Genomic DNA, 27,410 nt, shown 5'->3' with positions numbered 1-27,410 from the left:
TCAAAATGTAGGAGGAAAAAGTCGGATATTAGACTCTGAAATGTAGTGGAGTGAAAGGAAAAAGTCGCCCAGAACGGAGAAACTTAAGAACAGATACACGAAAAAAAAAACTACTTAAGTACAGAAACTAATTACATTTACTGAGTTACTGTCCACCTCTGCACAGATGTGAGTAAATTTTGGTAATCATTATATTATCTTAGTTGAATATCGTTTCAATGTATTATGGTTCTTTTCTTCAAAACAAGCAGTTACACTCCGAGACGCCATTTAACGTGGAATGGGAACATTTGAACAAGAAGCTGGAGAACAGCTGGACTTCAGCTTCATATTACAGAAGAATTAGGGGTGGATGATAATAAATAATTATCGTCTCCCCTCTTTGGGAAATGATTCCCCAGATGTAACTAAACCCCAGCGGCGAGGTGCTGAACTTTACCCTCCTCTGCTGTCACTGCAGACGGGCAGGGCTGCTAGTACCTGGCAAGGTGACACTTGAAAGCAATGGGTAGGGATAAAAATAGAAAATGGGATTGGGCCTATGATGCTCCTACATTTCGATATTTAAGGAAAAAACAAACAAGCAAATGTCAACATTAGACGTGATTACAATTGAAAAATATATGATCATTTTGAATTTCATGCCGACAAAACGTTCCAAAACACTTGGGATGGGGGCATGTTTACCTCTGCGTTTCATCACCTCTTCTTTTAACAACACTCTGTAAGCATTTGGGAACCGAGGAGACCAATTACTGTAGTTTTAAAAGTGAAATATTTTCCCGTTCTTGTTTGAAACACAATTTAAGCTTCTCAACAGTTTAGGGGGCTCCTTTGTCGTAGTTTTCATTTCATAATTAAGATTAAGTGACCCTTATTAGTCCCACAATGGGAAATTCCACCTCCGGATTTAACCCATCCGTGAAGTGAAACGCCACATACACACTAGTGAGCACACACACACTAGGGGGCAGTGAGCACACTTGCCCAGAGCAGTGGGCAGCCCAATCCGCAGCACCCAGGGAGCAGGTGGGGGTTAGGTGTCTTGCTCAAGGACACCTCAGTCATGTGGTGTTGGCTCTGGGGATCGAACCGGCGACCTCCCTAACCTCCAGCCCATGATTGCCCCACCAATGCACCAAATGTAATCAGTAGGTGGAAGGTCTGAACTGCAGGCAGGTCAGTTTAGCACCTGGACTCTTAATTTGGAGCCATTCTGTTGTAATACATGCAGAATGTGGTTGCTGAAATAAGCACATCATCTGGATGGCAGGATATGTTGCCAAAACATGTACATGTCATTCAGTATTGATGGTGCCATCATGAATACTGGCTTTTAAACTGTGCACTGATAACTAGCTGAGTGGTCTTTAGCTCGGAAGACACAGTGTCCATGATTTCCAAAAATAATTTTAAATGCTGATTTGTTGGACCACTTTACCTTAATCCACTTCAAAGGAGCTCAGGCCCATGAAGGCAGCAGATAATATGTGATATATGCATGGAGGGCAGCAGATAATGTGTGATATATGCATGGAAGGCAGCAGATAATGTGTCATATATGCATTGAAGGCAACAGATAATGTGTGATATATATGCATTGAAGGCAGCAGATAATATGTGATATATATGCATTGAAGGCAACAGATAATATGTGATATATGCATGGAAGGCAACAGATAATGTGTGATATATATGCATTGAAGGCAGCAGATAATATGTGATATATATGCATTGAAGGCAACAGATAATATGTGATATATGCATGGAAGGCAGCAGATAATATGTGATATATATGCATTGAAGGCAGCAGATAATATGTGATATATGCATGGAAGGCAACAGATAATATGTGATCTATATGCATTGAAGGCAACAGATAATGTGTGATATATATGCATTGAAGGCAGCAGATAATATGTGATATATGCATGGAAGGCAACAGATAATATGTGATCTATATGCATTGAAGGCAACAGATAATGTGTGATATATATGCATTGAAGGCAGCAGATAATATGTCATATATGCATGAGGGCAGCAGATAATGTGTGATATATGCAAGGAAGGCAGCAGATAATATGTCATATATGCATGGAAGGCAGCAGATAATATGTTATATATGCATGGAGGGCAGCAGATACTGTGATATATATGCATTGAAGGCAGCAGATAATATGTGATATATATGCATTGAAGGCAGCAGATAATATGTGATATATGCATGGAAGGCAACAGATAATGTGTGATATATATGCATTGAAGGCAGCAGATAATATGTGATATATGCATTGAAGGCAGCAGATAATATGTGATATATATGCATTGAAGGCAACAGATATGTGATATATGCATGGAAGGCAACAGATAATGTGTGATATATATGCATTGAAGGCAGCAGATAATATGTGATATATATGCATTGAAGGCAGCAGATAATATGTGATATATGCATGGAAGGCAACAGATAATGTGTGATATATATGCATTGAAGGCAGCAGATAATATGTGATATATATGCATTGAAGGCAGCAGATAATATGTGATATATGCATGGAAGGCAACAGATAATATGTGATCTATATGCATTGAAGGCAACAGATAATGTGTGATATATATGCATTGAAGGCAGCAGATAATATGTCATATATGCATTGAAGGCAGCAGATAATATGTGATATATATGCATTGAAGGCAGCAGATAATATGTGATATATGCATGGAAGGCAACAGATAATATGTGATATATATACATGGAGGGCAGCAGATAATGTGTGATATATGCATGGAAAAACATAAAATCCGGAAGGACAAAGGAGCTTGTATTAAAACATGTTCCTTTGAATAATAAATTAAAAGCACACGGTGCACTGGGAGAACAAAGAAAATGCATTAGACATAAGATCATTTAGAATAATTTGAGAGTTTGAAGATTAAACTGATATCAGAAATTAAATCCGACAGCAGGGAACACTGCTCTAATATCGATTTGCTGACATTTGATCCTGGTGGATGATTTGCTTTTTTTTCTTTTTTTGGCTTTAGTAGTTTATATCTTTATGGAGAACACTCAAGTAGCATGAATCTGGCAGACGAAGACGGCTTTGATCTTGGAGCTTCACAACCTTCACACCTCATAGATATTTCTCTGTCAATCCCTTATAAAAAAGACTTCAGGGAACCTTCAGGACAACCAGGCCGATACAGATTTGAGCTGGTAAAGACAAATTATATTGTCAAAACATTACCAATCACAGCTCTGACAGGGTCGTGGCATCCTAGTGTGTGTGAGGTGCTGCTATCGCTGGTTCTGGCAGGGCCAAACAATGACTGTTTAAACTTGTGCTGCTGCGACATCACTATAAATACATTTTGCTTGTAATTCAGGTGTCTGATGTGTTTTAGAACTGAAGTACGATCTGGTTTTCACGCAGGTGTCTTTCGCTGAGGCCAGTGTGGACTTGCACGTTTTGAAACTCATCTGGCAGCAGATTTAAATGAGTTAAAGGGGTCATCACCAAATTCCCAGAACGGATCGCCTGCGAGATGCTCAGTTTCATAGGGTTAAGGTGGTCACTTATAATATCAACATTGCTGCAGCTTGACTGCAGTTAAGCCTTGTGCTTGTTTAGAAAACATGTTTAACCCTTCAAGGATGAGGCAAAAAAGAGGCTATTTCTGCTAATTAATCTGCCATTCTCCATTAAATAGCAGTAATCTCAATACTGATTATCTGCCATGTAAATAATACAATCAAACAATTTGCAGATATTACTTAACTATAGCAATTTAAAGTAATAGGCAGCCTCATATATCCTACCTAAATTGGATAGGTTTTACTAAACTATGACGATTTTCACTCTGGGCTGTGGTAGGACTGCTAAAAGGCAGTTCATCTGCTTTTTTATTTATTTTTTTTTTATTTTAAACCACAAAAAAGGGTTACCATATAGAGATTTAATCAAACATCATTTTAAATAGGACAAACGTTGATTGGAAAAATGAAACATCATGTATATGGTGCTCTGGAAAATGTTTAACTGTATAAACTTATGGATAAAAGATCCTAAGACTGTGCCATCTACAAGAGCAGCAGCCACCGTGTCTCAGACTGAGCAACTCGAGAACACTGAGGAAAAACTGAAAACAAAGAAAAAACAGCAGTGAGCAACATGCACTGGCTTTGACATGCACGCAAACTGAAAACTGCTCCGAGGTCTTTTCAAACGAGGCCTTGAAACCCAACAATTAACAAAGTCACTTGGAGACTAAACACAGTGAATATGTATCTAACCTGAATAGAGCCGGAATGCTGCTTGCAGCTTTCCTATCTTAAGCCGGACATCCAGCACTCGCCAGCAGACAAACTTTATCAGCCATCTCAATATTTAGTCAGAAAGAATGATCAGATTGGTACAATCATCTTGTGGGCTGCAGAGGCTTTTGTGTTCGTTTGTGTGGGCTGCAAGTTGTAAAAGGTCAGGAACCCCTGATCTATGATAACACAAACATTGTACCCGACTTGGTATCAGCAGATGCTCTGTATTAACTACTGGAATCAAACACAGAACCAAAAACTGCAAATGGGACATTGGTAGTCTGTGTACAGCAGCAAAATGGACCTGCAAGCTAAACAGCTCCAATAAAATGTTCAGTGAGTGTATAAATATAGGTGTGTTGGAGTGTTAGAGGCTCACACTGAGTTGGAGGATGGCCATGCCTGCAGGGCTGTTCTCAGGCAGGTTGACACTGTAGGACGGCTGGGAGAAAACAGGGCTATTGTCGTCTACATCCAGCACGCTAACGGAAAGTGCGAGGGTGGTCCTGCGGGGGTCCACTGCCCCGTCCCAGGCTTCCACTAGCAGCTCATAGTGGCCTCTCTGCTCACGGTCCAGAGCCACGGCTGTGGAGATGTTGCCGTCTGCGCTGATGCGGAACAGGTCAGCATGGGTCAGAAGCCTGTAGCGCACCTGACCGTTTACACCTAGGTCAGGATCTTTAGCCTGGAAGAGACATACACACACATATACACATAAACACGTATCCAAAAACTAAAAAATGACCAATACACCTAGTTCACTGTCGTATAATAACAGTATATAATACATATTCAGGAAATGTTTATCTGTAAACTTTACATAGTTCCTTTAATTTCAAAATGAGTTGTATTAAGACCATTAATTATATAATTCATAGTTTATAAAATTCATTATTCTGTACTTCTAAAAATAAAGGAAATTAATATTAAGTGTTTTCAAATTGTACATAAGAAAAAAATATGTAAAATATGATTTTACTTTTGCTTTAACATGGTATGAGACATGAACAGATGCCATTTGACAATGTCAACAACTAACACAGTCTACATGTTTATTTCATGGATGTTTACACAGAGACACCTGCTTCATCAGCAGGATGATCAACGACAATAACAGCAAGATCACTAACCGCCTGCAGTGAACCAAACAGGTACGCTGTCAACAGTCAAATAGCACCTGTTCGTTCTCTCTCTCTCTCTCTCTCTCTCTCTCCCTCTCTCTCTCTCTCACTCTCTCTCTCTCTCTCTCTCTCTCTCTCTCTCACTCTCTCTCTCTCTCTCTCTCTCTCTCTCTCTCTCTCTCTCTCTCTCTCTCTCAAAGAAAGGGTTTATCAGTTAGTGGACTGGCTCCTGACTGAAGGAGTGGCAAAACGCAGATGTGTTCACAGTTGAGACATTTTCCAAATAAACTGCATATATACTACATAGACAAATGCATTAGGACAGACCTCTTTCATTCAGTGCCACTGCCACATGTGTAGGGTTCGGGTTTAGGGTTTCAGCCATGAAGTATCAGACCATGTAAAGTTGCGAGTCACAGAGTGCTGAGATGGGCAGTTCATATAAGTCGCCAATGTTCTGCTGACTCAACACCTGCAGAGTTCCAAACCTCCTCTGGCATCAACATTAGAACAAAAACTGTGCGCCGGGAGCGTCATGGCATGGGTTTCAATGGCCAGTCAGCTGCATGCAAGCATTACATCATCAAGCACAGTGCCAAGTGTTGGATGGAGTGGTGTAAAGCACCGCCACTGGAATAGTGGAAACGTACTCTGTAGAGTGACGAATCACGCTTCTCTGTCCGGCTGTCTGATGGACAACTCCGGGTTTGAAAAATGCCATGACAATGTTACCTGCCTGCCTGCATTGTGCCATCTGTAAAGTTTGGTGGAGGAGGGATAATGCTATGGGGTTGTTTTTTTTTTTTTGTTGTTGTTGTTGTTTTGGCCTTGGCCCCTTAGTTCCAGTGAAGGGAAATCTTAATGCTTCAGCATACCAAGACATTTTGGACATAGGTATGTGGGAACAGTTTGGGAAAGTTCCTTTTCTGTTCCAGCATGACTGAGCTCCGGTGCACAAAGCAAGGTCCATAAAGGCCTGCTTGGGTGAGTTTGGTGTGAAAGAACTTGACTGGCCGGTCTGCACAGAGCCCTGACCTGACCTCAACCCCATCGGACACCTTTGGGATGTACCGGAATGGAGATTGTGATCTACGCCCTCTCGTTCAACATCAGTGTCTGACCTCACAAATCTTGTAGAAAGCTTCCCAGGAGCGTGGAAGCTGTTTCAGCTGCAAAGCAACAACTCCATATTAATGCCTATAGATTTAGAACGGAATATCATGAGATACTTTTGTCCATATGTGTATATTCTACCATTCAAACGGCGCAACAAGCCAAAAAGCTCCTGATCAGAGCTATGGAGATGTATTAGAGACAGTGGCGTAGCTATTCTGACAAACCCCATGACAGCAAGACAGTATGCTTTTTTTCGCTTTTTAAGCTTTTGTTTTCCGGCAGGAATCAGACTTTGAATCTGCGTGAAATTTAAATGATGAAGATCTGACAGGAAGCCAAGTCCTACTGTGTTCGTCCCATGGTGCTCAAGTTTTGTGGTGTGGTTTATATTTTGCGCATTGCTCACAATGTTATTCTTGAAACAAATAACATCGTATGTTTATGTGGTATTATTGCTCTCTGCTGCGCAGGCATGATTATGTGAGTGATTTTTCCATTCTTATGTGGATGGAAGCATTTTTTAAAAACACTGCCAGTAAGGACAAGGATTTTTTTTGGAAAACAGGCAAAAAAAATCTTTTTTTAAAATATCCATGTACGTGAGGATGAGGCCTCAGACTGCAACTGACTACACAGTGGGAGATGCTGAAATATCCCGCACTCTTAGCTCTTAGACACTCAGCTAAACGGACTAACATTAGTGTGCTTTGTGTTATTTGTGCTTATCTGTGGCCTTAAATGTGGAAGAATGTTTACTGAGATAAAGGATAAACAAGTATATCGCCTAGAACTTGCTGTTCGTACGGCTGAACTCAAAAGCTCCAGCCTTCTCCTTTCCTCTCTCTAAACTCTCTCAGTCCTCCAAGCGCATTCACACCAGCTGCACGATTAGGATTTAATGGTCTCAAACCACACCCTGGTGGCATTATCCTTTTCTTATTGTTTTAGTGCTTGTATCTGAAGGCACCTTATTGACACCCAGGCAAAAGCGGTGGTGTGCTTCTCTGATAAGCTATGTACCACACCGTCAGACCGCCCGCTGCCATGAATTATACAGCAGCACCGATAGAGAGAGCAGACACACATACACACAAACACACACACTCTATCCTGAATGTTTAGACCCAAGACTCATTTCTTTCCAAGCTGGATTTCAGAGAAAGCAGAGAATGATACGGTGGAGGTGAGGACGTGAGTGCGTGATCAATAACGGAGCCTTTGTGAGAGGAGGTGCGCCCCTGATGCTTCCAATGCTGAAGAATCAAGGCCCTAAAAAAATCACTATTAACCGCTGGCACAAAAGACTGAGTCAAGTTTTATTGCAGATGTGCATGAAAAAAAGAGACCACATTGTTCAATTGAAGTTCCCCTCTAAACCGGGGGTTTCTATGTAATTAAGAGATAAAAAGCTTTAGGAAATGTATGTCAATCGCGTCAATGGGAGAGTAATTATAGGACTGGCAATGTCGTCGTCCTTTTCTCGGATCACCCTAGAGTCTGGGTACAAGTTTGATCTGATGAGGTAATTTGTGTCCCCCCACAATGTGCCATTAAAATAAAACCTAATCTCCAAAAGTACCAACCACGCCCGCCGTGCTGTGTTGCCATTCAATGTCTTTTGTCTTTTTCTGAAACTGTCATTTCTTTCTTCTTGATCAGTATAGCCTCATGCAGACACGCACACATTATACTTGCCATGTTCTTAAAAAAAATTAAAAAGTGAACAGATTGTGCTGAACAAGCACAAGGGGGTCAAATCAACACGCTAAAGCCCCTTAACACCCCGACTTTCTCCTTAACGGCAGGTGTAGCCTTATGATCCCTAGGAGCATATTCAATTGAGGGCGCTTCTGATGGGAGACTATGCTAGGGGCCGGTGGTACGACAGAAATATAACACAGTAATACTTTCATAATATAAACATAACATTTTCACGATACGGGCGGCACGGTGGCGCGGTGGGTAGCGCTGTCGCCTCACAGCGAGGAGGGCCTGGGTTCAATTCCCCTGCCGGGTGACCGGGGTCCTCTCTGTGTGGAGTTTGCATGTTCTCCCCGTGTCTGAGTGGGTTTCCTCCGGGTTCTCCGGTTTCCTCCCACAGTTTAAAGACATGCAGTCAGGCTGATTGGACATGCTAAACTGCCCCTGGGTGTGAGTGACTGTCTATGTCTGTCTGTCTGCCCTGTGATGGACTGACGACCTGTCCAGGGTGTATCCTGCCTTCTGCCCAATCACTGCTGGGATAGGCTCCAGCACCCCCCACAACCCTGTCGGAGAAGCGGCTTGGAAAATGGATGGATGGATGGATGGATTTTCACGATACATGCTGTACATCATGATATTCCTTTCCTCTGACGTTTGACATGTTGGAACAGACAAGAAGCAACTGCAGTATCACAATTAAAAGTCACAAAAACTATGAATATGATGATTTCACACACTGCACTACAGTAAACACAATTAAACAAGGCTAACTGTGATCTCTTTGCAGTGGGTCAGTGGTATTTACGGACTGATGACACCCACAGTGCGCTCAGAAAACCCATCATAATGTATAACAGTAAAAGCTGTCATGTTGCCCTCCCCAGCAGAGTCATCACAGTTAACCAAAACTATTCCTTAAACAAAAACTGGCAGAGAAAAAATGTGTTTGCTAGATTTTCGATAACACAAAAGCTAAACCAAACCAATGTCCACCACAAAACTAACTCAAATGACATGGAATCCCTGAAACAAAGCCAGACAGGGTTGGGCTGTTCCAGTGTAGCAGACCAGCCCTGGTGCACAAATAATATTAATTCTGTCTTTTAAGACAAATCATCACTGCATTTCTAGTCACCTGGGCATTTACAGCATAAGACACTGATTCAAATTCTGGTGCTGAAAGAAAGTCCCCTTGAAGCAATGATGACAGGGTCAACACATACATCTGGGAATGCATGCGCCACTGAGCATAATAGTCGCTGAACTGAACAGTCGCTAATGACTCCATCCAGCTACTATTATATCTCCGTGATTCATACAGTCCCAGCACCACGCTATTTAGTTTGTCTTAAATTGATTCATGATCCACTTTCAGCACAAGCAATGTGTTCACACAGGGAAATCACAGGCTGCTTCAGCAACCCTGTTAATACCCAGATGGTGCACTATAATAGGCAAAAATGTCGCTGCACACTGTTTACACTCAGTGGTCACAGGCTCATTTACAGAGAAAGGGGAGAAGACTTTTTCAATGTGGAAGACAAAGCAAGCAAGATCACGGCAATAGTGCGCAAATTTGATCAGACATCTCTCGTTTTCAACATTTTTGGTATTAAAATTAGTAGTTGTTTCATTCAAGGAGGTGAGCTATTGCAGTAGGGATGCTCCAATGACGCCGATATGCAATATTTTTATAGATCCGCCAAGGCTGAAGACATTATATAAACATTTTGGGCTGAAATTAGAACTAAATCCACCTGGATTAGCACTACGGCATGACGTTATTGTGCGGTAGCCCAGTGTACAGCAAATACATCATCGAATATTGGTTTGAGGTACCAGTGACATCTGTATAATCCAGAAAATAAATAAATAAATATGCAATTACCTGCTGATATAACATTCCTGTCCTGTCCTGTTTTTCCTCGTTTCCTTCCCCATTTGTTTTCTTTAGTCATGTGTCCTGTGTTTTGGTTTCTTTGCTCCTCATTTTACTCCCCTCATCTGATGTCTGTTGGGTTTTGCTTCCCTTCGATATCTTTCCCAACTTTTTCATGTTCCCTGTGTGTTCTGTATACCTCTCGTCTTTGTCGTGTATTGTATTTGTAGTTCACCTGGCCTCCTAGGGGCAGTCGTGGGCTGGAGGTTAGGGAACCAGCCTCATGACCAGAAGGTCGCCAGTTCGATCCCCAGCACTGAGAGTCCATGACTGAGGTGTCCTTAAGCAAGACACCTAACCCCCAACTGCTCCATGGGCACTGTGGATTGGGCTGCCCACCACTCCGGGCAAGTGTGCTCACTGCCCCCTAGTGTGTGTGTGTGTGTTCACTAGTGTGTATGTGGTGTTTCACTTCACGGATGGGCTAAATGCAGAGGTGGAATTTCCCTGTTGTGGGACTAATAAGGGTCTCTCAATCTTCTAGTGACTAGATTCCCAGCCCTGAATTCACCGTCATCTCCACTATTCTTCCTTTGTTCTTGCTGCTGGTCCTCTGTCTCTGTTCTTTCCCTCCCATTTCACAGTTTTAAGTCGTGTTCTTTGTTTTTTCTTTTTGTTTTCTCTGCCAGTTCTTTCATGGACACTGTAAACTGCTCTCTGCTCCTTCACAATTCATTGACTCTGTTTACAAGGGCACAACTTGCAACTATGTCCTGTTTCCATGATATGATTCTGATGTCATTGCTCGTCCATAAATGAATTTTCATGTTAAGCGTAAAAGTTTACTATCCAATTTGAGGCAACACTACCTTACAAAAATCCTGTGGAATACATAACGTGCAGCATGAGACAGTGGTCTGTACAGTATTCTTACAACTCTTACAAGTACAAGCTGAATCTCAAACTCAACGAAGTTTTGAATTGACAGTCATTAATAATGTACAACACGCTGTGTACATTAATGTGTAAAGTGCAAAGTGCAAAGAGTGCAAAGAGTGCAAAGATGTGCAAATCATGTAAACTTTATATTTAACTGAAAATAGTACAACATACCACTTGAGAAATTTTATAGTGTTTTTTTTAATCTACATGCCCATTCTGAATTTGATGCTGGCAACATGTTTCAAAAGAGTTGGGACAGTTAAATTGTCTGATGCTAAAAAAAAAAACATCTCACAGCTAATTCGGTTCATCGGCAGCAGGTCAGTAACATGATTGGGAATAAATGCAAGGTAACCAATGCTGACTGGCTCCCAGGCAGCACTGCATTAAAAACTGCATGGGCTCAAGGAGACTTACGAACACCACGAACTGTGAACACGGTTTGATGCTGCAACAATACAAGTTAAAATTCTACCATGCAAAGAAGAAACTATATAAACAGGACCCAGAAATAATGCCACCTTCTATGGGCCCTAGCTCATTTTAAATGGACTATCTAATATTTTTGGAAATCCATAAAATTAAGGCGAGGGACTATCCAGCTTGTTATCAGCACACAGTTCAAAAGCTAGCATCCGTAATGATCTGGGGGTGCATTAGTGCACAAGGCATGAGTGACTTGAAATTCTGTGCAGGCACAATTAATGCTGAATGACCTATACTTGGGGGCAGTCATGGGCTGGAGGTTAGGGAGCTGGCCCTGTGACCGGAAGGTTGCCGGTTCAATCCCCAGGGCCGACAGTTCATGACTGAGGTGTCCTTGAGCAAGACACCTAATCCCCAACTGCCGTGGATAGGGCTGCCCACCGCTACGGGCAAGTGTGCTCACTGCCCCCTAGTGTGTATGTGGTGTTTCACTTCACTGATGGGTTAAATGCAGAGGTGGAATTTCCCCGTTTGTGGGATCAAAAAAGTATCACTTAACTTATACAGATGTTGGGGCAACATATTTTGCCATCCGAACGATGTCTTTGTCAGGGAAGGCCTTGCTTATTGCAACAAGACAATGCCAAACCTCATTCTGCACGTACTACAACAGCATGGCTTTGTAGTAAAAGAGTCTGGCTGCTAAACTGACCAGCCTGCAATCCAGACCGGTCACCCACATTATGAAACGCAAAATACAACAAAGGAGACCTGAAATGTTGAGCAGCTGAAATCCCATATCAAGCAAGGATGGGGAAACATTTCATGTTCAAAACTACAGCAATTTGTCTTCCTCAGGTCCCAGATGCTTATAGAGTGCTGTTAAAAGAAGAGGTGATGAAACACAGCGGTAAACAAGCATCGGTCACAACTTTTTTAACTGCATTGCTGGCATCAAATTCAAAATCGGCATGTATTTTTCAACAAACAAAATTTCTTAGTTTCAACATCTAATACTTTGTCGTATTTTCAATTAAATGTAGGGTTTAAATGATTTGCACATCACTGCATTCACTTACATTATGCACAGCGTCCAGACTTTTTTGGAAACGAGACCACTAATTTTATTCAATATTGCTTTCTGAATGTTTGTAGTGGACAACCAGACCTATTTGCAAGGTGGTTTTAGACAGTTAATGTTTTTATTTATTCCCATTACCATTCATGGTACCCGATGAAGCGTTACAGTGCAAAATAAACTGCACTATGGCTGGCTGCCCAACGGCAAGCTGCCTTCACTGAGCACCGTCAACAATCAGTTAAGGCTCTTATAACAAACCAGATTAACTTTGTAAACATTTCATAGCTTCGGCCTTGAGACTTGTGGACTCTGGGCGTAAAGGCGTATGTTATTATAACATTTTAAAACCAATGTTTTGGTTTTGAGGTCTTTTTTTTAAATCATGAACTGGACAGGCTTCCTAGTGGCACAGGCAGAAGTGATGGAACCCAAAATCAAGAAGTTGGATTTACAGGTATATTTTTGTTCAACAAGGTACAAACAGTGTAAACGTACTTTCAAAGGTACAGTAATGCTCTTAAGGTCCAACTGTATACCTTTAATAAGTCTGTCCCAGGCAAAGGTGTGTATTTGTTCATTTTCATAACTTTATATCTTGAAACAGAAAAACAAAACTTAAAGTCCCTCCAACTTAAATATTGTAATGGAATATAGTACAATTATGTTCTTTAACTTAAGGTACTGAGGAAGTACCTCAGTGATGTTAAGGGTTACAACACCAGTGATAGTTTAGCCTTTTTCTCTGAGACTGTGTCCGAGAGTCTTGAGTCTGCAGCTTGAACATTGGCTAGAAATCAGTACCTACTGAGCATGGTTCAGCTCAGTCTAATGATTTTCTGGCTCAACTACACCTGACAACTTGCCTCTTAATTGCCAACTTTAGTGGATGTGTTTGAGCAGGAGAACCACCCAGCTGTGCTGGACACTGGGCCTCTAGGATTTGAGTTCAAGACCCGTGGTTTAAGCACCGGCCCTATTGTTTGAGGCCACAGACAGCTGTGGCTGGGAGTCCAAGAGAGCATAATTGGCCTGGTTTTCTCAGTGGTTAACTCAGCAAGATGCTAGCCAACCTAAGCATTTGATTCTTCACCTTCATTCTTGAGGCATAGGCAGGGGAAGGTCTGTGCATGGACCACTGTTGTAAGAATACACACAGGGCCCATCCAGAGATTTGAGCACACATAGCTTTCCTCTCCTTCTCTGCGCAGTTTGTTATTGTGCTCTAAAACGAGCAGAGTTCAGTAATGAAAAGCATTCGTCTTCGCGGTAATCAATTCAAAGTTAATTAAACTCGTATGTAGGCACGCTATAGATACGTCTGCGCCGTGCATCACAGCGGTGGCAGCCCACAGCCTGCTTTTGAGTTCAGTGTAATTACCTCGTGAGGCAAGGTCATGCAGGGTCAGAAGAACAGTGGTTTCTCCTGCAACCCCCTTGATACTCAACTCAAAAAAACCCCCAAAAAAGTAATGGGTTTTACTGTCTGGATAAACACGGATGCTCAGCTCAGGGCAGACCAAGTAAAGACAGATTGCATTATCAGGAAGATCATAGATGCCATGAGGACAAAGTTTTTTCCTAATTAGTGGACACTGCACACAGACTTTCACCACTTGATGACACAAGAAGCGTATTCGTTTATCTTGCGTCCAGTCATAAACGACCCAGATTTGACAGAAAGCAGACAAGTACATCGCTGACCTTGCTAATTAAAGTTAAGTGATACTTTTTTAATCCCACAAACGGGGAAATTCCACCTCCGCATTTAACTCATCTGTGAAGTGAAACACCACATACACACTAGTGAGCACACACACACTAGGGGGCAGTGAGCACACTTGCCCGGAGCAGCGGGCAGCCCTATCCACGGCGCCCGGGGAGCAGTTGGGGGTTAGGTGTCTTGCTCAAGGACACCTCAGTCATGGACTGTCAGCGCTGGGGATCGAACCAGCAACCTTCCGGTCACAGGGCCATTTCCCTGACCTCCAGCCCACGACTGCCCATAAGCCGTAAACCTAGGTCTCTATTCCAAAGGTGGAAATCAAAGCAAAACCAAATGTACTTTTAACTCAGAGAGCACAGAGTTATTATTAGGGCCGTGTCTTACAGTAAATCATTAAGCTGTTGCTTAGGGTCCCCAAGCCTAAGAGATGTGTCTTTATTTTGAATATTTTTTTTAAATTTAATTTGTATATCACTGCTGTTGGAAGAAAACCTCATATCTCCAAAATGGTAACTTTACATACTCTACTGTCAATGTAAGTCAATGGAACCAGACTTTTTTCCAACTCGTTTTGATTTTCACATTATATCAAAAACTGAAAAACGACATAAAAAGAGATACGAGGTTTTCTTCCGACAGCAACGAGATACAATTTAATATACTGTAATTCTCTTGTATCTAGTTATTTATTGTATTATTTTCCTTATCTTAGCAGTTAGTTAAAATTCAAAATTAATATTTTATTATTTTTTGCGTACAAAATAATATGATTGTGGTGTGTTGGGCTACAACATTAATTTAGCTAGCTAGCAATGCTGAAGCAAGCAAACGTTTAGCCTATCATGTTTATCCTTAAACGCTTTAATTATAAGAAAATACTAAATATAGTTTACCTAAACGGTGTCATTTTTTACATGCATACAAAAACGATCAATCGGAAAAAATAAAAACACTGAAAACAATGTTATTGTAACATAAATAAGGAGAATTGTGCAAATGCTCTGCAAATGCTCTTTAGGGCTGAGCGAGACTGTCACCAGTCTTCGGTAACGTCTGTCCAGCCAGTATACCAAATAAACTAAGTAACATTTCACACACGTTCTGTATCAACAGACCGGCGTCTGAACTTCTGGCTCTTTCTGTTTGTTTCTATGTTAAACAGCGACAAATGCATGACAATAATGTATCGGCACAAAAAGAACTTTTCGCCGAATCCCATAATCAATCCTGATAAACCAAGTCCTCCACTTACAAACACAAACGGACTGATTCAAAGCTTCAAATCTGCACTTTCAGCAGAAGGTCTACATTTGTTACAATTAGCCATGAATGGGAAAACATTGCTGGTGATAACTGCGGCTTCTAAGGCTTAGCTTAAGTTTTCCTCTCTGTGGAAAATCCTCCCACGCTTCTGATCAGAGGCCGTCCCACTGGCATCTGCGCTGCAGCAGGTGTGATACGGTAATGTGGAGTCTGCTGTGGCGGTGATAGCAGAACCACAGGCTTTCCAGCTCTCTCCATGTTCAACCTTTCACGGCTGCATCCTGCTCCAGGTGGGGGGAGGGGGAGAGGGGTTCACCTCTGGACCATGTCCAACCTGCCTCAGCGGGAAGACGTGTCCAGGGCTCCAAATTAGCACCAAGACGAGTGTGGAACGGGGAATTTGGCTCGTCACTCTGCTCTCTCCCACACGTGGGTTGATTTTCTACCGTGTGGGGTCGGACATACGTCTCAGGGGCCGTTTATCTCTGTATTCCTGACAAAGTCAGGACACGTTTACTCTGAAAATGCATGAACGCAAACGGACACAGAAACGAGAAGGTAAAAATACTTTTTGCTCTTGCGAGGGTTCTAATCAGGCCCAATGTCATTTCCCCCCAAAAGTTAAAACAAAGCCACATCAACAAACAGTCATCTCTCAACTCCCCGCTCAGCAGATGTCTGCCCGCGTTATGCTGTGATTACTCTCCTGACAAAGCGAAGCTCTATTAATCTAGACTGCTAATTACAACTCCTTGTAGCTTAACAAAGCCGCTCATTACCGGACGTTCCCGAAGGTGACAAATTATTTAAATTACATTTATTTAATTGGAAAATCATAAACAGCGTAGCGGGCAGGAAGCTGAGGCATGACGAGAGGCCAAGAAGAGGCCGGAGGGAGACCAAAGCTGCTGGCACTGTGCCAACCACCTGCCCAGCGGGCACTGATTAGTACCGCCCTTGTGGGAACTCTACAGAGGCTCAAAGCCTCGGGCCATCTGTAGAGGAGGTGCTTCCCTCGTTTCAGGACAGAAAAAAACGTAGTGACGTGAAGAGGTCACTGAAGCAAACGATTGAATACAGGCCACTCACTATGGAAGGAGTTCCCCTGGACAGACGGTTAACCAATAAGGCAGTTTTGGCATTGTTACACTGTATGGTCCAACAAATCTATAGACACTTTAAAAGCCTTATTCAGATGAGATGAGAAATTTACATGGGCTCTTGGGGTAATTTCCTCTTTTAAAGGTGCTGTTCGACGGTTTTTTTAACCATGTGGATCTGGAGCCATGTCAGTCTTTCTCTCCTCATCTTTTTCTAGCGTGCATATCGGAGTCTTCCTCAAGATTCTTTCTGAAAAGCCAAATGATAAATGGACGCTTTTGAAGAATCATTCCAGCGTCTGGGTGGTAAAACATTTTTCTCAGGAGAAGAAAGAGAAAAAAACGAGATACTGCCGGCTCATTAAAGGGGCAATTACAATGGCGGCTGCAGAAAAAAAACCTACGGCCATATGCAAAAGTTTAGGAGCTCCTGGTCAAATGACCTTGTTGATTTTCAAATAAATTGTGCACTAAAATTAGTAGATAAACGGCACATTTAAGTTGGGGTGTTTCAACTTCTGTACACAACTGTATAATATGGACGCTGACAAAAGGGACACTGAGTGCAGATTCAAGCTAGATGCACCTGAAATTTCTATGAGCTCCACGCTTAAGCAGTCGGTAGCAGCACTCTGAGAGTTTGCGTGGTCTGCTGCTTTGTAATCGACCTGTCGTTGCTGCTAGATGCTTCCATTTCACGATAATAGCACTCACAGTTGACTGTGACGGACCAAGAAGGGCAGAAATTTTTCAAACTCACTTGTGGCAAAGGTGGCATCCTAAAAGGTGGTGTCCACATACTTTTGGCTGTACTCTGAGTGCATCCTTTATATTTACACTTAAGTAACACCAGGTTAAAATGCACCCCCTGGTTTGAGTGATCACATCTAAATCTATTTTATCCTGAGAATCTGCATTTTTATGTGCATAACCCCTATCCAGATATAAAGCAGGCGTGAGTGGGGTCATTATTTCTCCGTTCTTTACCGTTGTCAGTGCAACCACACTTCAGCAGCTCAACAATATAAATGTCAACACAGGGAGGAACTGTCAGATTGAGTTGGTGCTAAAATAACAAACAAAACAAAAGCTAACTAGGTAGCCAGCGAGATAAATAACCCAACGAGAAAAAAGGGAAACAAAAATACACATACGCTTCCCTGTCCCCCGAGCCTATCCAAAACCTAGAAAAAAAAAAGGCATTCCAAATCCTGACTGAGGGAAGCAGAGCTCAGCAGATTCATGGTTGGTTAGTGTAGTGGGTAACACCTTGGCCTTCTACCTGCCTTCTGGGGTTCAATCCCCCACCTGGGTAAACACCCTACACTACACCAATAAGAGTCCTTGGGCAAGACTCCTAACACCGCCTTCACCTACTACACTGTAGACTGGGGTTCAGTGCCCCACCTGGGTAAACACCCTACACTACACCAATAAGAGTCCTTGGGCAAGACTCCTAACACCGCCTTCACCTACTACACTGTAGACTGGGGTTCAGTGCCCCACCTGGGTAAACACCCTACACTACACCAATAAGAGTCCTTGGGCAAGACTCCTAACACCGCCTTCACCTACTACACTGTAGACTGGGGTTCAGTGCCCCACCTGGGTAAACACCCTACACTACACCAATAAGAGTCCTTGGGCAAGACTCCTAACACCGCCTTCACCTACTACACTATAGACTGGGGTTCAGTGCCCCACCTGGGTAAACACCCTACACTACACCAATAAGAGTCCTTGGGCAAGACTCCTAACACCGCCTTCACCTACTACACTGTAGACTGGGGTTCAGTGCCCCACCTGGGTAAACACCCTACACTACACCAATAAGAGTCCTTGGGCAAGACTCCTAACACCGCCTTCACCTACTACACTGTAGACTGGGGTTCAGTGCCCCACCTGGGTAAACACCCTACACTACACCAATAAGAGTCCTTGGGCAAGACTCCTAACACCGCCTTCACCTACTACACTGTAGACTGGGGTTCAGTGCCCCACCTGGGTAAACACCCTACACTACACCAATAAGAGTCCTTGGGCAAGACTCCTAACACCGCCTTCACCTACTACACTGTAGACTGGGGTTCAGTGCCCCACCTGGGTAAACACCCTACACTACACCAATAAGAGTCCTTGGGCAAGACTCCTAACACCGCCTTCACCTACTACACTGTAGACTGGGGTTCAGTGCCCCACCTGGGTAAACACCCTACACTACACCAATAAGAGTCCTTGGGCAAGACTCCTAACACCGCCTTCACCTCCCTGTATAAAATGATCAAATTGTAAGTCGCTCTGGATAAGAGCGTCTGCCAAATGCCGTAAATGTAAACGTAAAAAATGGAAATTTCATTGAGTAAGACCGAAATACAATGCTGTGAAAGAGGCCTGGGGCAGCACAGACGCATGGAAGGACATGCCAGATCAAACACAGCGGTGGAGAAGTGAGAAGCGTCTGTGGACGGAGACTTACCTTCACTTGACCCACAAAAGCATTGGCCTGCTCCTCCTGAACTGTGAGATTCTGGGGCAGCAGAAGATCGAATACAGGGTCGTTATCATTGACATCAGTCACCAGAATGTCCACGGTGGCCGTTGAGGTCTGCAAATAAAAAGAATGTGGTCAAAACTTACTATCTTGGTTTGCCGGGACCACTATTGCAGTTTAGTCTTGTATTTGCAAAAGAAAACAACTGCTGTTTAAGCCATTAACAGAGTGCAGGGTGACAGCAGTTTGGCTAGTTTAGCTATTATACATATCCTAATATCTAAGAAAATATTTCATCTGATTATTTTGACTGTGAAATGATTAAGTATTTGTGATTAATCTCAGTTTCTTTGTAAGCAATCATAATTAATTGCGTTTGTGGGTGACACTTTATTTAGATGGTCCACTGTAGATGCTTTCTAAATTCTCAGTCTGTCGTTAATTAACATTCAGCTAAATATCTATTAAATGAAACTGAAGTTCAAGTTCATTATGAAAGATTTCATTAAATCTATTCCTAACCCTAATCATAACCATGCTGTTGTTCATAATCAGTTTAATATCACCAGAAAGTTTGTTAGTGATTTAGGTACCTGTAGAGCATCTATAGGGGAACATCCAAATAAAGTGTGACCCATTTGCCTTATTGACAAATTTGAATCTGAAGCAAAGCATTATATTATAGCTTTAAATAAGCTTTTCACTAATTCATTAACAATATTTCATTATGCATGCATAATTAAAAACAGTTTGTGATGTCAACTCCTCCACGGATGTAGCCTTTCTCTCATAATGCGACATTAAAAGCGAATTCCACCTATTTTTAAAGATGTTGGCAAACTGAAATTGTCGCGATGTTATCAAAGCTGGTTTAGTGTAGAGAAACATAGCTTGATGGTGGTAAAACAGCGGTAAATTTAAGAGAAATACGTTTTCTTTGGGGGCTAGTTTGCTCCAGAATCCTCTGCATGTGCCTCTCCACCATGGATGCTTTTAAAAAAATATGTTTTACACCAAAACCTTGAATATTTCAATAACAATGTCATCTAATCGTTTTCTGTGAAATTCAGCTTTCAGTGACATTCAAACTGAACCCCTATACATGATTTTGTTTGCCTCTTAATGATTTCATTATACAGACATCAAAAAAAAAAAAATCAAAAGCCCTGTTTATTTATCCTTAGTTCTCCTGTGAGACCATCTCCATGTCCACCTTCACTACATCCATAAACCTTCTCTGAGGTCTACCTCTTCTCCTTCTACCCGGCAGCTCCGTCTCCAACATTCTTTGCCCAATATATCCACTATTCCTCCTCAACACATGTCCAAACCATCTCAACCTGGCCTCTCTGGCTTTATCTCCAAACTGCTCCACCTTCACTGTCCCTCTGATCTGCTCATTTCTAATCTTGTCCAGCCTGGTCACTCCCAACGAAAATCTCAGCATCTTTATCTCCATCACCTCCAGGTCAGCCTCCTGTCTTTTAGACAGAGCCACAGTCTCCAAACCATCCATCATAGCAGGACGCACTGCTGTCTTGTAAACCTTCCCTTTCACTCTTGCTGCTATCCTTCTGTCACACATCAGCCCTGACACCCGTCTCCACCCACTCCATCCTGCCTGCACCCTCTTCTTCACCTCTTCGTATTAAACGATAAATATAAAACAAATTGAGAAGACAACTCAACACTATTGGTCCAAAGGGATGTGGAGCTGTCAGAAATTTGCTACTGAGAAAAACAAAATAGACCAAACAAAGAAGCTGCTGGTGTTCTCAGAATTATGGACAGAAGAACAACAGAAGCCAAACATATGTACCCCTGATGTGTCGTTGTGCATGGTTAAGTTGGTATCATGCAAATCTTTCCTAGTGGGTACACGTCATTCATGTGGCCTTCCATACAGACTGTGTATACAACCCAGCAGGTGCGTATACGCTCAGAGCATACATATATGTGAATGATAGCGATGCAGATGCTGAGCCGGCGATGTGTGTGAATAAATTCAGCCCTCAAACTGTTGAATGAGATCGTCTCTGCCTGGCAGGAGCCCAGTGTTTGCTTTCATAAACAAATATCCCCTTCCACTGATTAATTTACATAGATCTAGCAAAATTGATAACATATTTGCAGTCATCATCAAGCTGTGAATAGAAGACTAATGAAAAATTTCCACAGCTGCCAGGCATATTAGCATTTTTGGAGGCTGGATGAACGGCAGAAGACAGTAGAGGCCAAATCAGCTCGCTGAGGCCAGGCTCACAATGATTAACTTGAGGGATTTCAACACAGGGTTCCTCAAATTCACGAATATGCACCCTATCTACAGAATCCTTACACGATTTACACTCGTACACTACATTAAACATGTAGAGCTCAATTTGAAGAAACATAGGCATTACCTGCATACACCTGTATAGAAAGGTTGTGCATGCAGTACTTCAGCACAGAGAACATCAGGTTCCGATTGAACATAAATAGCCTAAATGGTGCTGGGCCCACTTATGCACCATTAGAACATGCAGAGCTTTTATCTTAACATTGGCCAGCTCCTATTTCCTTTTTTGTCATCCTGCAAAAGTAATTGCAGCTCCCTGAGATTACATAAAGAAACGGCCACCTCTGAGACGTGGACCTTTACAGAGAACCACGGGTGAATTTTCTGAAACTATGCGCATTTTCCCCTTTCTGACAGTACTCTATTTAAATTATGATGACCATAATATATGGTTTTGTTGGAAACATTCAGGGAACGTCTCATCCACTCCGGGGAATTTTTTTATAGATCAATTAGGCTCCATCATCGAGCAGGCTTTGACTAAGTGAAATGTTTCATCAGATCTATGGCTCTTATTGGATTTGATTGCTGATATTATGCTACAGGCCATGAATGTGAAACTCTCTTTGCAACAAGAATATAAAGCTATTACTGGTTACTCCTCATAAACGTGACCTTCTCCCTTGTATATTCTGCAGAAATAGTATGAAGTCTTACTTACTTTTCATAAAATTCTATATATGCTGAAAAATTCTGGGTTGGTTTTCTGACTAAATGCTGAGTTGAGCCTATTGGGTCATTTTGATGAGTTATTTCCACAGTGCTGGGTAGTTTTGTGTAGCCCAGCCACTGGGTTTGTGGCTATCAGTGATAGTAGAAATAATGCAGATAAAATAGTGACCCTCCTACTTCTGCCTGGTGTAGCTACCCGGCTGCTGATTCATCTGTGCTAGCTAACACTAATGTGGCAAACAAGTGACTAGAGCTGGACGAAGTACACAAACCATGTACCTGAGTTAAAGTCGAGACCCCCAAGGTAAAATATCACTCCAGTAAAAGTAGAAGTTCCTCCATTTAGACCTCCACTGGAGTAAAAGTACTAAAGTATTTCCCTTCAAATGTACTTAAGTATAAAGTAAAAGTACTAAAAGAGTAATTCTGGCTCTGATGTCCTGTTATCATTTTTATAACCAGACTGGCTTCATGAACTCATTTCAGGTGAAAGTCCTCCAGCGTCTCTCTTGGTAAACCAGTCTTTTAATAGAACGTCATTAATTAGTGACGCTGACGTCTATTAAAATGATCAGAAGCACAAAACACTGAAGGTAAACAGTTTCCATCAGGGAGAACCGAGTGGCTCTGAAATCACTTTTTACACACAAGCAAAGTTTCAGTTTCAGATTTATTTACAACTTAGTTCCAAGTTTAAGTTGAATAAAAACTGGCTTTAAACTCAGGATCACAGATGAGCTCCTTTACTATGTTGATCTGTAGGCGTCTGTTCATAAACATAAACCAGCCCAAACTCATTTACTATAAAATGAAATGGTGTTTGTAGAAATTCAGAAAAAAGCCACGTCAGTCTCGACTGCATATGTGGACATATTTCTATATTGAGCTCTATTTACACAAAGTTAGGTTAGTTCATCATTTATGTTGAACAGACTCTCCCAAAGTTTTACGCTGCTGCGCTGACGTTGAACCGCGTGCTGCACTGGGTCGGTATGACCAACAGGTCAAAACCAGCTCTAAACAAAGTGACCGCTGGGCCCTGATTGGTGCTCTGGCTTTGCGCTTCTTTCGTTTTGACATGTTACGTTTTTATACACACAGAAACCAAAAGGAACGACAGATTTCTCAAAATGTAGGAGGAAAAAGTCGGATATTAGACTCTGAAATGTAGTGGAGTGAAAGGAAAAAGTCGCCCAGAACGGAGAAACTTCAGTACAGATACACCAAAAATACTAAAGTACAGAAACTCATTACATTTACTGAGTTACTGTCCACCACTGCTAACTAACTAAGTTACAAACCTTTTATATCTGCAAAAAAGCTGGCTTACTAATAATGCTCCTCCTCCGCCTTGCAGATATAAGAGGTTTGTAAGCTTTTGTGCCTACTTCTAACTTTAGAAACAACAGCAGTCACTTGTCTTCCTCCACAGAGTTAGTGTTAAGTCTATGACATCATGCTTCATTCTTACTAGGTTTTACTTCACGAGTAATTCCTTTGCTAAACTGTTGCTTATGAAATGAAAATGTAACATACAAGAGTTGATAATCTGTTAATAACACTTTTTAGAGCGTAGCATGCATAATATACCGCTGGCAAACACAGATACTGTTCTAGAGATGCTGTGATCCTGGAGCACTGCACCACTGCTGGAGCTTAATTTTCTACCGTTCTAACAACCGTGACTCAACTCCTAAAGGTGATCATTATCAGATGTGCCCCCCAGGGTTGGATTTTGACACCTGTGACTCTGCAGTGATTTCTCATGCACTGGCATCGGCTGAACCTTGTACAAACATTGGAGAACTGCAGGAAGGTTAAAAGAGCTTCGGATTAGAGGCCCTGGCCATTAGTCCTGGAGCCAAACTACTCGGTGAGACTGCCTATCCGCCCACTGCAGCCATCCCTCTCCACGGCCCCCCGTTTGATCACTCTAATCACATCTCCCTACAACCCATTTCCCAACAAGCTAGTTCTCATCATGTCCGTAAACTGCAGGCCCCAAAGGGGATAATATCTTCCTAATTTAAGTGGCAAGGGCAATGGGAAAATATCGTAAATTAGCTAATGCGCCCTCATGGCCATACAGAGTTCTCTGATAGGCTTAAACGGCGGCAGGTTTGACAGACTGTACTTGTAAATTTTCATGCAGTGGCTATAAAGCCTGTTGAGTTTGCAATATGCCGGTGGAAGGCTTAGTGCGAGGCAGGTGTGAAGCTGCCCTCATAAGCCGCGAGGCAGACATGCTATTGTTCTTTGGTTTGTCAACAACATTGCGAAAGGCAGAATTTCGCAGAGATTTCCTTTGCAAAGGCTGCAAACCGGAAAAAAAATCTGCCATGGATTTCCTCAAAGTGGGTGGAACACAAGCCGGCGCGAATATCCCGGGCATTTACATAAAACTCCCCTAAGTAGAAGCAGTCAGGGCTTTAGATGGAAATTCAAATGAAACTGACAGTTTGGCTTCAAGCTCTGCAGTGGTTCTCCATGTAGACCTTGGCCTCTGGGTTACCTGGACTATGATCATTCCTCCTCACTCTGGGCAACAGAGCTGACGGCAGCACCCTGGTCACTTCCTCCTGGAGCAGAGGTCAAGTAGCTAAGATCTGCCTAGGAGCCTTAGGGATGCGCTCAATTCACATCCGTCCCCTCTTGCACACTCAGGGAAGTTCTTTTTATTAAATTGGCTAATAAGGAAAGGTCACTGAATTTCAAAGAACCTTCCAAACTTTCCTCAATGTTCTCAGCTGTAAATGGAAGCAATGAGATCAGGGAGGGTGAAAAGGAGTTGCAGGTGCTCTTCAGCAGAGTGAAAATCCCTGTACCCTCCACTGTCACCTTTCATGGGGTGGCCCTGCATCAGCTCATCCCTTCGAAGGAGGAGTGAAGGGGAGACCAAGTGCGGATGCATCTGCCAATTAAGGTGGACTCTGATTAAATCATAGTGGTTGTTCGCTCAGCACCGCATGACAGGAGAAAGGAATTTGTATTCATTTCCCATAAAGGTCAGAATGGTGCAATAGCAAAGCAACACTAAAAGGTGCCAGTGCCTGTCTTCCCAGCCTCTGATATGACAAATCTGCTGTCAGCCAGCTGCCTTGACAAGCTGGAGGTGAGAGAAGAGGGTTTTTGAGATTTAAGATCTCACTTAACAAGGCTTTCCACCCCCCCCACGCCCCCCCCCCCCCATGCCCCCCCTCCCCACCCCCACCAGGGGAAGCATCATCAAGGCAGCAGACAAGACAATTAGGCGAATGCCCTTGGAAGCTAATGCTAAACCCGTAGCGTAATGATTCTTTTATTCCTTGCTGCTGTGGGAGACATAAACTAGTTCGTCCATAGCTGAGAATGGCTTGCTCAGGATGGCAGCTCAGTGAAGGAGCGAAACAAGGGAATGAGCTCGGTAATTAAAAAAAAAAGCCAGCTCTGATCGTTTATCTCCATCATCACAGCGTAATCACTCCACGGTGAGATACACCTCGTTCCACCGCTATTCAGATCAATCACGGTGGGCCCTTGGAGAGAGCCACTTAAAAAAAAAATGCACAGTGGGGACAACAGGCTGAGAAAAGGAGGAAAGCACAGGAGTCCGCAGAACTCAAACGACACAGATAGCAAGGAACGTCTGTGTGAGGGCAGTGAGATCCAGTTAACATGTCCTCTACAGGCAAGTCAAGCATGGCATTTTTCTGAAAATATTAAAGCACAATTTGTAATTATTTGCAATTTCTAATTATTTACTGGGGGAAAAACATAAAATGTGCCATAACGTTTGCACTGGCCACATTTCAGTGTTTAATTCAGCAAATAAACAGTCATGTTACATTAAAATAAGCATACATGTGTTCCTGAAGACGACATTTATGAACTTATTTTCAACAAAAAATGACATTTGACTAGGGCTCAGCTGTCATACGTAATGACTGTGGTGTGATGTTGGTGGTTAGTGCAGTGGTTAACACCTCCACCTTCTACACTGTAGACTGGGGTTCAATCCCCACCTGGGTAAACATCCTACACTATACCAATAAGGGTCCTTGGGCAAGACTCCTAACACCGCCTTGGCCTCCCTGTGTGAAATGATCTAATTGTAAATCGCTCTGGATTAGAGCGTCAGCCAAATGCTGTAAATGTAAATGATTGTTAGTGAATGTTCTGACACTATGTAACTGTCATAGAGCAGATTTTCAGTTTTATAATTTTATGTAAGAAAAGGGAGTTTTCTTTTTTAAACATTTATTAACATTTTTTGCTCTTTATTAACATTTTTTTCACTTAACACATGCAATAGAGGGTTAACAATGTCTTATGTTCTTTATTAGCAAGTGCAGGAGCCTAACGCAGAAAACAAGCACAGCATTTCTGACATGACAACAAATCGTCCGGATACCTGCTTTCCTAATAGCTCTGCAGCCAAAATCACTTTAAGGAGTACTACATTTTACACTTTCTCCAACGGCTAGCACGAACCTAGTGCTCAGACACTGGACTAGGGTCCATTCAATTCAGGGCATGCTGTGCTCCACTCGGACTGGAGTGAGAGACTTCTTTGTAGACAGAGGATTAGCTTTGAGAAGGAGTTACTGTCCTGCGCAGTGTTTGATTTACCACAGACTCCGATCGACTGACTGAAAGAGTGACCGACTAGCTCAGGCCTTACCCCGTCTGGCTTGCCATCGGACGCAGCGACGGTCAGCGTATAGCGATCTGTGCTCTCCCTGTCCAGCATCTTCGCCAGCAGCAACAGCCCAGACCTGCAAAGCACAAACGGGGACCATGAAACTCAGAGAAACGGCAGAAGAGGGAGTTTTACACTGGGAAGTTTACGAGCATCCATTAGCAGTAAACTAGCCTCTTGATTATTCACACGGAATGTGAAGCAATCGGGGTGCAGGGTCCTCATAAACAATCTGGGCCTGAAAAAAGTAGAAAAGCTCAGCCCAAACAGAAAACAGAAACACAATGAGTCATTTCCAGTTGAGACTGCCCCATCAAACGAGGAGCTGACAGACTCATTTGTTCCTCAATAAAACGGCAAGGCGATGCATTAGTCTTCCACACAATTACTGGCCAGCACTGCATGCCATTCAGAACAGCTACATCAGACTATAGCTGTGGAAAATTAAAAAATATAATAACTGTTGTCCCACAGCTACAAGCATTTGTGAAATGCATTGAGACTTATTCCAGCAAGACAGACAATGTGTAGTAAGCTTACACATCACTTTGGCACTAC

At 42.5% G+C, this 27,410-nt stretch overlaps 1 protein-coding gene across 5 annotated transcripts in view; it reads right to left on the bottom strand.

Annotated features, from left to right (window-relative positions):
- The window catches only part of pcdh15b (protocadherin-related 15b), a 323,144-nt gene that overhangs the window by 127,484 nt on the left and 168,250 nt on the right, over window positions 1–27,410 (bottom strand). For all 5 annotated transcript variants that reach the window (XM_037544214.1, XM_037544216.1, XM_037544217.1 and 2 more), the window contains exons 18-20: window positions 26,835–26,928; window positions 19,150–19,278; window positions 4,698–5,003 (exon numbers count right to left, since the gene is read on the bottom strand). In XM_037544214.1, the coding sequence (XP_037400111.1) occupies window positions 4,698–5,003; window positions 19,150–19,278; window positions 26,835–26,928 (529 nt within the window). The remainder of the gene's footprint in view (window positions 1–4,697; window positions 5,004–19,149; window positions 19,279–26,834; window positions 26,929–27,410) is intronic.

Source organism: Pygocentrus nattereri, chromosome 13 (assembly GCF_015220715.1).
Source record: "Pygocentrus nattereri isolate fPygNat1 chromosome 13, fPygNat1.pri, whole genome shotgun sequence".
Taxonomy (NCBI): Eukaryota; Metazoa; Chordata; class Actinopteri; order Characiformes; family Serrasalmidae; genus Pygocentrus; species Pygocentrus nattereri.
The sequence above is the reverse complement of the archived record's forward strand: the minus strand, read 5'-3'. Positions and strand labels throughout refer to the sequence as shown.